Below are 13,711 nucleotides of genomic sequence, written 5' to 3' on the forward strand. Positions count from 1 at the left end.
GAGCAATGGTTAACTAAGTTTCCTAATTAGTGACGATAGTCCCAACCATATAAGGTCCTTGAAGAGGTGACGCAACCTTGGAAAGAAGCTTAGAAGAATCAGAGAACGAAAGTTTCGGATCCACTCACCTCATGGCTATGACTTACTATGAATTAGCGCGCGAGGTCCGAGTGCATACTGATCTACGGTTTTAACTCCTTGCAATTTCTTTCCCGTGTTTATGGAGACTTCCCTGGTACAGAGTACAGATACCTAGGTAGAGAGATAGAAGGAATAGTATCGACATATATGTGATATCTGCAGATATATGATCGATTTCTATTACTGGGTCCAGATCCAGATCACGATTGATCTCCGTTCAAATGTTGTCACCGATCTATGGCTGCAGCACAGGCCTAAAGATGGTCCGACCAATGATATACCCCTTTTATCAGTTTATACGAACTCCGTCTCCGTGCATACTCCGTGTAATCCATACTTAGTATAAAAACGCGAGACTGTGTGGAGATGTAATTCTGAGTCCACTACGGGAAACGGAGAACATACGTGTTTTCTCGGTAAAAAGATCGATTTGAATCGCCGTGATGGTGATGCGCGCCCCATTTTCGGTGCCCCATGGGCCCACTTGTTCACGGAGAGGCCGTCGTGACTAGTGATTTGAAGTTGTGTATTTATTATTCTCATCGAATACTTAGGTAAAAGTAAAAATAAATAAAAACGTGTCGGGCGGGACCGGACAGGAAAAAAAAGATCCACTCGACGGAAAACTCGCGGATCGAGGATCGAAGATCGAGCGATGTACGGAGTATGTCCTGTCTACATGGCACCCTGGGCAGAAAGAGGTTACACTGACGTTGGTACAGATCGATCTACAGTATGTACGAACAAAACAAAACAGAAAAAAAATATCATGATGATAACCAATCATATGCAAGCCCCATAAAAGATTTGAAATACTTCATGGATCTGGCATCTCGATCGATACCAATCCCTGCTAGCGTCTTGGCCCGAGCGATTGGGACTACACCGTTCTTTCTCGATCTATGCGAACTACCTAGTATTGCATGGATTTGTACGGAGTACTCCGTAAGGAGCAGGTAAATCTCTCATTCAACCGTTCTGTCTCATTTTATCGTATTACTTTATACAGTGTTATGCATGTCAAAGATCGGGCTGACGATCTACCCGTCTCCGAACAGGGGCTGGCCTGTCATCCGTGACAAATCCTTAGCGGGGGGCGATTCGAGGCATTTCCGGGGTTGGATCCGTTCGGAACTCCGTGTACGCAGTATGCCTTTGAAATAAAATTTGATATTTGAGTTTCAATTTCAGATTTCAGATTTTCAGATTTCATTCAAATTTCAAATTATGTCTCTGGTGTTCCTCTCTGTCGGTGTCGCTGTATTATGTTAAATGTGGGGTGAAGGAAGGAGTCGGATTCCTCGGTCTCGCTCTCATGCAATGTTGATCTGATCTAATCGCGCGTCTCTGATGCTATGTAAATGTAAATAGAAGTTTTGATATAACTGTACATATTAAAAATACTGGTGAGTCCTGTCATAGATCGGGTTTCGCGGTGTGTTTTTTCAGTTTGCTTTTGCTTTTGCTTTTGGCTGGTGGATCGGGGATCTCTATCCCAATCTTAATCCCAGTACAACGGTAACCATCCCTTTATACTTCTCACCGCAAACCAGATCCATGGATGAACTTTCACAAAGTCTGCGACTATGGAATGTGGCTTTGGATAGGAAGAATTGAAAATAATAAATCGCAGAGGCGAATTGAATTACCATCCTTGGCATGTTTACTCGAAAAGTATGTCTTTCGCGAAAACACATGGGGATTGGACCCTTAAATGATAAATCTATGGTTCAACCAAACGAAACATCTCGGGGTTCGAATCTTGTGACTTCATCGGCCCGGCCGAGTCCTATGAGGCGAGAATGATCCGATCATCAAAATATTCGCGTTTTTATGTTCTGGAAAAAAAAGTACATAGATAAATGAAGTCATGTCATGTAGATCAAATTGCCACCCGCAACAGAAAACCGTCACATCACTAGTCCGAAGCATAGATAAAAAAGCAAAACGTTCAAGGCCGTAGATGCTGGAACCAAGATCGTACACACATCAGGACATACTCAGACAGCAAAGTTAATAGAGCTCAAGAGACACACGAAAATGCAGGGTATAAAAACCACAAACGCACACATAAACAAAAACAAGTCTTGAATCCAATATCCAAAGAGGGTAAAGGGTAATCTATGCTTTGGGCTTTCCAACGCTGCGAGGGTATTATATAAGACCAATTAGGAAGGTCCACAAATCAAACCATGATGGGGAGGGAAAAGCAATGAGCTTGATAGCTGTTCCCCGAAAAAAAAATTTTCAAAACCAGGGAAAGAAGCAAAGGGACACGCATATGAAAATTGAAAATCCAGGGAATAAAGGAAATGAAAAAAAAAGGAATAATGGGGAAAAAAAAGATAATAGCCGGAACTCCTTTTTGCCTCCCAATTCTATTTCCCGCCTTTTTCCAACGCCACACAGAAGAGAAAAGAAGCTTAATGACTGGTTGGTGAGGCGGAGTCAAGAACCGACTTGGGCTTCAAGTTCGATCCCAGGGTTGCCGCCTTGTTGGCGCCCATTTTGCGAGTCAACTTGGCGTAGTGCAGGCCACACGCGTTACACAGCGTTCGGGCACCATCTGGACCCCGACGCCATTCTGGTGTTTCGGCTCGGTTACAGCTGTGGCAACGACCAGGAGGGGCCGCTTTCTGTCAAAAAGAGAGATTATGATTAGCCATGTCATTCAAAAGTGGGGACCCGGGGCACAGATGACAACCGCACTGACAGGGGATAAACGGGTAAAATGAAAGACCAGGGGGAAATTTGTACTTACTCCGCGCCGTTTTTTCGAGTCCGCCCCAGCGAACCCACCCACGCCCTTGAAATCCTCCTGGTACATGGCCCCAGCCATGTGTTCGTCTTCGGGCTTGTAAGCCTTGCGCTGGGCCATCTCCGCTAGCGCCTGTTCCTGGTTTACAACGGCCGTTCGTATCCGAATCAAGGCATCTTGGTTCCGACGCTGCATGTGGAGAATGTCCTCCACTTCATTCAACGAGGGAAGCGAGCCCATAACCGGTCCAGACCGTTGTGTTTGATGAGCTCGTGCTGCATAGTGCCGTGAAAACTCCAATGTTCGTGTGCTCATTTCGACGATCTGTTCCAATAAGGCAAGTCGTTAGCCTAAGTTTGGTTCCAAGTCACGTCAGGTGGATCGGCAGGGCAATCTCCCTATCCCCCACCTAGAGAAAAAAAAATAGAACGGTGAAATGAAAAGCAGAAAATCCATACCTCATTTAGAGACGTCTCCACGTCAAATACATCTAGATGTCGCTTCACCGAGTCACTATGTGGTGGAGGAACTGGTCGGCCCACAAAGCCGCCTTTGACTTCTTCCACTCGGGGCGCACCCATATATGCGCGATTGTCGTAGGATGTAGGAGGGTATGACGGGCCACTCGGCGGGAAAGAATAGTTGGGAGGGAAGTGGCCGTAGCCATTGGGGGAAGCCACGCTGCCAGCAGATGGCGGCGCGCTGTAGTCGTAGGTGGAATTTTGTGACCCTGAGACCGAAGTGATACCGGTTTTGGCACTTTGAGTCGGAGACTTGCCCGTGCTCAAGGAATGTAGCGACGCATTTCTCGACTCTTGTGTGGTGATGGAGCCAAGGCTATTCCTCGACGCTTCAGGCTGAATCTGGTGAGGGTAACCGGATTCTCGCATCAAGGACCCGGTGGCGGGGCCATTAGAGAATGGGTTAGGAGGGCCGGGCGGGCCCTCTCCTGATCGGCCGATGAGATGTGAAGGTGGTGGTGCGTGACCGGATTGTGGAGGTGGTGCGGAGGTTGGTGCAGGGTATGGAAGATGATTGTCCTTGCCCAACGCTTCGTGAATTGAAGGCAGCGACTGTCTCGAACCCTTGTCCTTCTCATCTTCGATCACTCGACGCGACTCTGGTGGAGAGATGTATCCAGGTTGGGGCGCATTGGTGTTCGGTGGCGCGTAGGAGTAGGGTAACGGTTGACCGGCGTACATGTTGTTAGGACTGAGTAGAGAGGTGGGAGAAGCGACGCTTGAGTGGGGATAACCCGAACCGTCCTTGCCTAGGAAACCGATGGCAGGTAAAGGGTCTCTATGAAAAACAAAAAGCCCGTCAGCATTGAGTTTCAGACCGAAACTGATCACACGAGAAGCCAAACCAACCTGTGCCTAGGTGCGGCTTCCAAAGACCCCATCACGCTTAGTGGAGGGGAGGAAGGGGAGAGGGTAGAAAAAGGATCACGCGTGGATTCCTGACCTCATCAACAGTCGGCTGTTATTTTGGTGGCGGGTTGAAGTTTCGATGATTTAATCTTGGATGTTCCGAATATATCGTACCGAGATCGAGGATTTGGAGGAAATAAATAGATCGTGATACGGCCGAATGATTCGAATTCTCGGACGTATTGATTTTTCTCTTGCGACGGAAGGGTCCAGGAACCACCAGTTCGTCTAAGCGATTTTGGATCCGGCAAGATCGGAGTATGGAACCAAGATGGATGGGGGGAGTGGGTGGCGTAAGTTGCGAATTAAGTCCGATGCGATCGGGAAGTATGGGCAGTATTTGGGTCTTATCTGGTTCCCGGGGGAAGGTAGTATTTACCCCAAAGGAGACAGTACCAAGGAAAACCCAAAAAAAGGTTCAAAAACAAGATCGATCTTGGAGGGGAGGGGGAAAGAGTGTATTTCAATGCAAGGGATAGATGATGGGTCAAAATTGCGTCGCGTGGGGAGCAAAAAAGAAAAGGGAGGAGAGAATCGGGGGGAGAGGGGGAATGTTAATCCAAATATGGGCACGAGGTGGAATGGGAAGGGAAAGGGAAGTTAAACAAAAGTAAGATTTCGATCCAGCGATCGATATAAGAGTTTAAGAGTTAAAAACGCAGAAGAACTAGGAGGAACTAATGGGTGAATGGCAAGTGGGTATCAAATACCAGAGAGGGGGGAGGATCGAGGCTTGTAGATTGGACTATGGAATATAAATGATTAATGATTTTATTTTAAAAATAAAAAAAATCCTTTGTGAAATACGGAGAAAAATCCAATTCTGGTAAAGGAATTAAAGTGGTTATAATAATTTTCCATCGGAGGAATCAGAGTGGATCGAGATGGGGATCGGTATACAATTTGGATTTAAAAAGGGAAAATAACCTAGTTTAGGGGGGGAATTATATAGATTACTGCCAGATCGTTATGACCGGTATTAGATTACCATACGCGAACTGCGGATCTTCGCATGTGGAGTGGACTGTGGGATCATACCTATCACTGCTAGTCACATTTACACGGATATCATTTAGTGGAGTCCCAGGGGAAAGAGAAGAGAAGTGAGTTAATTAGCTATCATTGAAGCGGATGTTCCTGTTAATTCTCCTGAATAGGAATCTTACCATGATTCATTTTGGTAAGCTGGATCCTCTGGAATAACTCCTTCCCAACTCTCCTCTTCGTAGATCTTTGCAGGGTTCTCCAAACATTTGAACAAAAATAACTCCTGCAGTTTAACATGCCTAGTACAACCTGACTCAGGAACACATGGGTACGGGTACTACCCTCCTCCCATCGAGGTCACCCCGGGTTTGGCGCGTGTTATGATGATTGAAATTGCGACTCCAATCTGGCTTCGAACTACTTCCACCTGTTAGAATATATAACAATGATCATTTATCTAGGACAATTTTGAAGAAGTTTTGGAAGACAATATACTCAACCGCGCAGACTTTCACCTTCCTATTATAGCTCATGACATATGATATACCTGGTTTACCTATACTTTGTACAAGGTAACGTGTCTCACATGGGGATCTCCGATGTGGCAGGGTTCGGCTCTTACGACTTGTCAGCGGGAGATACATCATCATAGGGGGGTGTTCAGACCTTCTAAGGTACTTCTTAATCATGAAGATCATCCTATGATGTCACTTTGATCAAAAACAAAACATTTGCAAATGATAATAGACATGATGTAGGAAAATGAGGAAAGAGAGACTCAACATGGGATAAACATCGCATCGATCATAACCATGCAGGGTAGTAACCCGTTGACCAAAGGAAATGTCTGTGTCGCTCTCAGATCTCATGTCACACCGGGTTAATCTGATCTGGAAAACAAAACAAATAAAAAGCAACGTTCCATGGTCTAACGCACTCTCCCTTGCTCGATCTCGGGCACTGCCGCCTAAGGATCGAAATGGATCTTGACATGACTTGAACTTGATGTCCAATGAGATTAATCATATATGATTTGGTAAAACATGGCAAAAATTAAAAAATGGGAGAAAAGTACCGGTTGGCTGAACTTGAGAACATGAATCATCCACTCGGCGTTTCTTCCTACTTCAGTATTGACTCCGACAAGAAGTCACCCACACGTTGTGTGCAATACTTAAGCTTCGGGATCGAGATCGGACCACTCGGGACGTTATTGGTGAGATCGTTCCATCACTGTGACTCTAAGTAACTAGCCTCAGGTGTACACATTCAGGGTGACGTAAGAGTTCAAATTCATCGCACGATGGGAAATGTAAATTCTTGCCTGTGACTGGCCGGTTGCTTTTCCCGAGTTCCATGCGTTAACGGAAGAATTCCTGCAATCTAAGATTCCCCCGTGGCAAGTCCTTTCAAAAGCTTATCGAGAAATGTTCAAAAGATTTCATATTCAGTACTCTGTACATTCTCAAGGTTTACGGAACCTCATCGGTTTGTTTTGCCCCCAGTTGGAAACCTGGAAACCTTATGATGCTTTGGCCCCTGACCCGCTTCTGACCGTTGTTATGTCATATCCGTTTTTATCATTCTATCATTTCTCCGACCCAAAACCTCCGACCATGATCAAGAATTTGATAGCTTCAATTGAGGCCTCCGTTCCAAGTCCACGGTACCTTCCCCAGCCTTCTCTCGGTAGGCTTCCTCATGTCAGGTCGGTTGGCGCACAGACAGCGGGACCCATAACGGGTCCTTAGCTCAACGGTCGGCCCTAGGCCACAGGGTCTAAACGTCCACTGAGCGTCTTCAATGTGGCCCAGCGCTAAAGGCAATCGTAGCAAGATCTTCGGAACTTCTTATGCATCCTGTTGATCTGGTCAAGGGCCTTGGCTACTTGCTCGTTTCCCCCCCTCTCCTTACTGGGCGCTCACACCACCCCGGTCCCCAGTCAGTGCAGAGAGCAGAAACTTTGCGGTCCCACGGACAGCAGACCAATATAGAAATAGTGAGGGGGGGAAATATGCATCCTGCAATCGTCTGAGGAACCAAAATGCAACCTGATCCTGCAGGTTGTGCATAAGAAATCGATCTGGTCCCCGAGGATCACACATAGCCCTGTGCGTCCGGGTCACACCTCGATCACCTGCCCCTCGGCAGACAAAGAATTGTCAACGGGACTGAGATCTATGCGAGGAATCGATCTACACAGTAGTCGCTGCATCATGCAACCGAGACCACCACCCGGATCGCACCATTTCAGCCATGCTATGTGTTCCACCTTGAGATTTAGTGTCATGCACGGTAGGTCACTTCGCCTACCTTTCCAAACTCTGATGCACCCCAAAACCATTCGAGTGTCCCCACCGTTTCGCACAAACTCGTTACTCGATCTGCTTCCGAAATCCGAGCCTTGCCTCCCCTGCCAGGACTGGATCTGGATCCGGAGAGACTATTGTTTTGCTTAGGACCAGCACGGACTCTAGATGAATGGAAAAGCAAGTCTGAAAAGAGAAATCAAAACCAAACAAAGCTGGACCTCCCCTCAAGTCCCGAATTTCCCCGCTGGAATGACGCTGCCTTTAGGGCGTTTCGATCCGAACCGCCACAATCGTGCCCCGGTGGCCCGGTCGGAAATCCGCTGCAGTAAAGTACAGCAGAGTTGTACGAGATCAGATTACGGAATGAAGCTTGGTTGATTGGACTAATTAGACGTGGGGATCAAGGGAAACAGAAAGAGAAATCTGGGATGGACCTAAAATGGAACCGAAAGAGCCGCTTTGAACAGATCGAGCGCAGTTGCCTTCTGGCAACCGTGCATCCAAACAGCAACCGGTGCATGACTCCATTCTCGAGCGTTTCTTGGCGGGATTAGACCGACAAGCGTGCAGTATTCCCCCACTGACAACACATCCAAAGCGGAACCTGTTTCTATATGGAGCCATTGAAGATGCTTTACGAAATCTTGGTCACCTGAATAGTGTCACGTACTACCCGCCTCGGCACGGAAAAGAACCACTTGTGGAGACTAAAATATGTGAAAGTGTGAACATCAAATCCGCCGTGCAGGAGATTCACCTGATTTACCAATAGCACCAGACTCCGATCCACATGAACATTCCAAGAATAACGAGAATGACCAAAAACCTGCTCGTACTCCTGCTCCCAATCCATTTCAACACCCCAAAATGATCTAGTTACAGGGGGTTTTTCTTGTAATTTTCACAAAGGGGATATGTGGAGGTCAAAATGATCGACGATGGAGAGACCGTTAGGGACCGTTTGTGGTCCCGCTGGTCTCCGCCTGATGACTCGACCCTTACAAAGCGTAAAGCGTTTCGAATATTCTCCTTTCTTTTCCCTTTTCCCTGTGGAACCTTTGTCCGATCTCTCACAGGATGATCAGATAATCCTAACCGTAAAAGAAACGAGCGACAACGCTTTTACTAAAGATGGTAAGATCCAAGATCCGATCCCAATTTTGGTCTTGGTACCGGGATTTGATTCTTTAGCCCACACCGTTCGCTCCATAATTTCCATTTTCCTACTCAATTACCTGATCTGGAAGAAACGCGCGGATATCCTCCGACTGACGGTCGATCACCGTGGAATGCTCCATTCCAACCTGCCATACTCCGTAGCATGTGGACTAGTTGAGTCGCTACGTCTGCGTCTGCGTCTGCGTGCTTTGTACGGTGTACAGCGTATGGAGTACATACTTGTATGTACTTAGCGAAAATTTGAGACGTGAATGAACTACGCCGTAATGCGCTTGGAAGATGACTGCAGAAACTAAATCCATAATCAATATTACACCTTTCCAGTTCCACTGGACCGTTCTACTGGATCGACTATTATTCCACTAAGCTGCATTTCAGCCACGCAGGATTTAGTTCCAACCGTTTAGTTTACCGCAGATCTTCAAGCTTGAGCTTCGTGTACGGATTACATCACGATTGATACTGCAGGCCCTTCTAATTTAGGAACTAATCTACCGGAGAAAAAGAAATTGCTGATTAGTGCCTTGATTAGTTCTTCAGTTTTGGTAAGAAAAAGGGGGAAAATTGAAAAACAAACAATAACACGAAACCCCACTTAACTTACCCAGAACGATAGCACGGTTCACGCCCCTACTCAGTTAAACCTCCGTGTGAGGACCGTTCCGTGACGCCACAAATGTCAGGGATCTTAGGAATTCCTTCCATACAATACTCCCTGGTAAACAATAGAAGAAAAAAAACCCATCCTACCTTCTAACGGCCGCACGCACCCCATTCAAGTGTGGCGTGGATAAAAGGGGTAAGGGGGAAAAATAAATGGGCTTAAAGTCTCCGAGACGTGGGGACATTCATCAGGTAATCTGTCCGATCTGAACTGTTCTGTTCTGGTTTACTCCGTAGCGTCCGATGACAGGTATAGATAGGCCTTTTGTTAAAATAACCCGAGACTATCGATTACTAAAATTCGAAGCTAATGTACTCCTAATGTATTTTCGTTTACGTGTTAATTCCAAGTTGAATGGTCTGGGAACCTAATCCAATCCATGCTCGGACCCCTCAAAAATCAGCCAGGAATCTGCATGCTGCAGCTATGTACGGCATCTTGCCGCCTGTCAGGTCAGGATCGGGTGAATTAGACCAGGGGTGTTAATGCATTTCGCCGGAACCGGGGAGGAAATTAAATTTGAATATATTCATGTTAATGTTTGGATAATATCGCCCCGCTATATGCGATAACTTCACTGTCAGTTAAGGACCGTTAATCAATAATCTACAACGGTATTCATTTGAAGCTATGTATACGTAGTAGTAGACCCCGATACTATATTAAATTATGACTCGATCCCGACCAGTGTTCCCAAAGTTCCAGGGTTGTCATAGGGTGAACAACTGATCGGGGCCAAATTGATATTCTTTTGTCAGATCTGGTGGGCATGATGGGGATTCCGATTGATTTTCGATTATTGATTATTTTTTTTAATTGGTTTCTTTTGTCTTGACTAGCTCGGCTAAGTGGAAACTATTGCTAACGGTTCGGCTGTACATATATTTTAATCTAAGTAGCTTACCCTATCGGTTGGGACTATGATCCATGATCTAATTACCGGCAGACAGTTATTTACACGTGAAAGCCCTCGAGCCAGGGTGCACGGATATGACTTAATGATGACGGGTTTTATGCGAACTACTGAGTATGTATATCTGGGCATTACAATTATCGGCACCCCCGGGGCTTTCATAACATTCGCACCGTTTGACTTTGAATTTGACTTCGTTTTCTGGGGTGCACTGAGCCACTGCGCTTTGTGATCCACTGGACATCTTCTGCACGTTCCAGTCTAGAGTCCTAGCACACACGGGACGAAAAAGTTTCTCCTCCAGGCTGCTTCGGCGTAATAGTGATTGCAATATGATCGGGGAATCTCACGAATAGAAGCATCTCCGATACTGAGTATTCGAGTCATGTGTACGTACTCCCGACAGAATGGAAAAGCGGTTTTTAGGGGAAAATCCCGTTAGCAACGAAAGGGGGCGCAAATTAAACGGGCCAAATACCAAGCCGGACCGTTCCCAGACCCACCCGATAGACCGCCTCGATCGTGGACATCTGGAGAGATGTGAGAACCTTTTGTCTTTCTTTTGTCTCCGTGAAAAGTTTCTTGGGGTGGAGACATAGCTTCGGAGCTAACCAAAGTGTTAAATTGCGAGTTAAATTGAGTGGATGCGATACGAACATAACATGCGGGATGGGCAAGATTGGCCTCGCTGCCGAGATTCCCAGCCTCTAATCTTTTTTTTTTTTTTTTCTCTTTGTTTTGCTCCACGCCAATCTTGCGTTAATGGGTCCCTACGGTGTAAAGAGGAGTCTCCGTTTTTTTGACCCACTTATCCTGCAGACTGGTACGCCGTTCCTCTGCAAATCCCGAGCTACCGGAGAATTCCCACTGGGCTCCGCAGGTAAACAAAGACATTGAGCTCCAGAAAATCATCTTTGGGGGCATAATTATTATTTCTCCCAAGTATTTCGATATTCACTTTCCTGAAAGAGGTCTGGTACGTACATGTCCTCATTACTCCGTACCGAGTAAAGCTTAAGTTCATTTAATTTACTCCAACGCTAATGCTAACTACCAGATCGATACAGGAAGGAGATAAGAGCCAAGAACCGAGGGGAGATTATTTAATGACTAACAACGAGGTGAGCAGAAATCTTCTGGTTGAGATCCGCCTCAGTGGAGACGAAGTGGATGCGACTATTTGCTCCAGGTTTCTATGTGCCGTCCTTCCAGAATATCAACATCAGAGCAAACCAAATCAAAACAAAAATAAATTGAATACGGTCCACTCTATTCGTCAGACCGTAACGACTATTTATTATTATTTATTATTGGCTTGTTCGGTATGGAAATCCACGGTATTTCATCATCGCTACTAGTGCCCGTTTTGCTCGAGATATCCCGTGTCTGTGATGGGGTCAGTGGGTTCTCCTGCATAGCGGTGGCGATGAAAGCGATCACTCTCAGGGTGCACGTCATCTTCCAGGAACTGACTAACTTTAGGTCTAGCTTGCTCCCGTCATGATTCAAGTTTTGACCGTTTTGACCCTGACCTGTAAAATGGAAAGCCACCCCCGAGGGGGATGGGAAAGAAAACCAAAATAGATTAAAATGGAAATAGAAATGACAGGATATGTTAGACCAAGTGCGGGAATTTCCCATTGATCCAGTGTTACTGCAAGCAAATCAATTGAGGAGAAATGCACCTGTGGCGACCGTTGATCATCCTCGCACGAGCCCTGCAACGGCGCTTCTACTCTCCCGGGATTGGAGCTCTCACTCCGGCAGGTCCAAATCCAGGGGAACGCATATCTGTCAAATGATTAGAGCTCGATCTGTCCATCTGCAGGCCCTCCATCTAACTATGACAGGTGGTATTTCTCCGACTTTTGTCTCGAGATCGTTACTTTATGCTTTTTTGGCTGCGCTTCGGCCGAGTCATAACAAAGAAAATGCCGAATCCAACTTCAAACAGCCACGCAAGGCTTATGCATCGGAACCTCCCCGTTGCGCTTGAGTGGGCTGGTTCGTAGGCGTGTCATTACCCCCGGGCTGTCATATCTGCAGGTTCTGCATGTATGCGGCATGATGCATCGAGACCAGCGGTTGAGTTGAGTTCTGGCGTTTGTCCGATCGGCCATGTCTAGGTCATATGTCATAGCTGAAGGTTTGTTGTTTGTTATTTGCAAGACTATCGGGGCTCATTCCCCTTAAAAGTGGGATCTCTAGGGGTATCCGGATTGAGGTTGTATGCCCGGTGCTCATCAGTGAGACAGTCCACGCATGGCATATAGTGCGAAGTGCCGAAAAGAGCGTAATGCATGAGTCTCAATTTCAATTCTCTTTCCTTGGAACGCTTGCCAGGGATGTATTTCAAATCCATAAGGCAAAGTCATGATAGAGGTAGATCCTCAGATAGGATATGCAGGTCTTGACAGCTGCCAGGGATGCATTAGTCAGTTCCAGACCGCCCGCAGAAAATTGAGTTTGTGTGACAGCTGGAGCTAATCCACAACGAGCACTCCATAGGTTTTTTGGTTTGGAATTTGGAATCCATTCAAGCCATTTGCAGTCCAGATATCAGCTTATAGGCACAGGTACAGATACAGGTAGGTACTGCCTTGCACTTTACACCCTCTATACGATTTATTGATTGTACTGTGCTAAGCGTTCAGCCAATGATCAACCACCAGAAAGCTCGTTCGTACCCACTCCTTGTTATCCGTCCACCCAGAGATTCGGGTTGACTCCACAAGAACCTCAGATGGGAATAATAACGAAGATCTTGGAATAAGTGGGAAATGAATGTGTTCAGACCGCAAACGATGGAGTCGAAGGTTCACATTTCTTCAACCCCTTCCTCTTGAAAAGGAAATGGTGTCCTCATACGAGCTACTAATTGAAATGAAATAGATCCGTGCGATCGACTACAGCAACAGCCGAAGGATCGGCAATCTTCAATCAAAACAACCATCTGCGACTATTGGCTCCGGATAAACACATGGGCTGGGCCCCGCAGATCCACGGGGCCTTCGGAACGTCGAATCTCTGGCAGGAAAACGGCTACTTTCAGTCCCGGTCACCGTTTTTTTTTTGGATTCTCCACCGGGCCCTAAGGGGCCAGGGAAGAAGGGGCAGTTACGGGCTCCACTGTTAACCACGCGGAAAACCCATTCTTCTCGCAGTCCTATTCTGGTTTTAATCCCCGATATTTGATCACCGAGGTTCCCACAATTGTTCATGGTCTTCCCCAGTGGAGATTGATTTTAATGGGTGGGTAATTTGCAAGTTCACGAGAATGGGCTGGATAGCCGACGCTTGTTTTCGTATGCTTCATACCACCGTTAT

General features: G+C 46.5%; 1 protein-coding gene across 1 annotated transcript; it reads right to left on the reverse strand.

Moving 5' to 3' along the window:
* Nucleotides 1-2,564: 2,564 nt before the first annotated feature.
* nsdD (GATA-type sexual development transcription factor NsdD) lies at nucleotides 2,565-4,301 on the reverse strand (the record flags this gene model as incomplete). The annotated part of the gene is made up of 4 exons (XM_057137973.1): nucleotides 2,565-2,777; nucleotides 2,903-3,223; nucleotides 3,358-4,198; nucleotides 4,270-4,301. 4 exons carry the CDS (start codon nucleotides 4,299-4,301, stop codon nucleotides 2,565-2,567), a joined length of 1,407 nt encoding a protein of 468 aa, XP_056998438.1.
* Between the last annotated feature and the right edge of the window lie 9,410 nt (nucleotides 4,302-13,711).

This window comes from Penicillium odoratum, assembly GCF_028828045.1.
Source record: "Penicillium odoratum strain IBT 22623 chromosome Unknown utg000003l_segment0_segment0, whole genome shotgun sequence".
Taxonomy (NCBI): Eukaryota; Fungi; Ascomycota; class Eurotiomycetes; order Eurotiales; family Aspergillaceae; genus Penicillium; species Penicillium odoratum.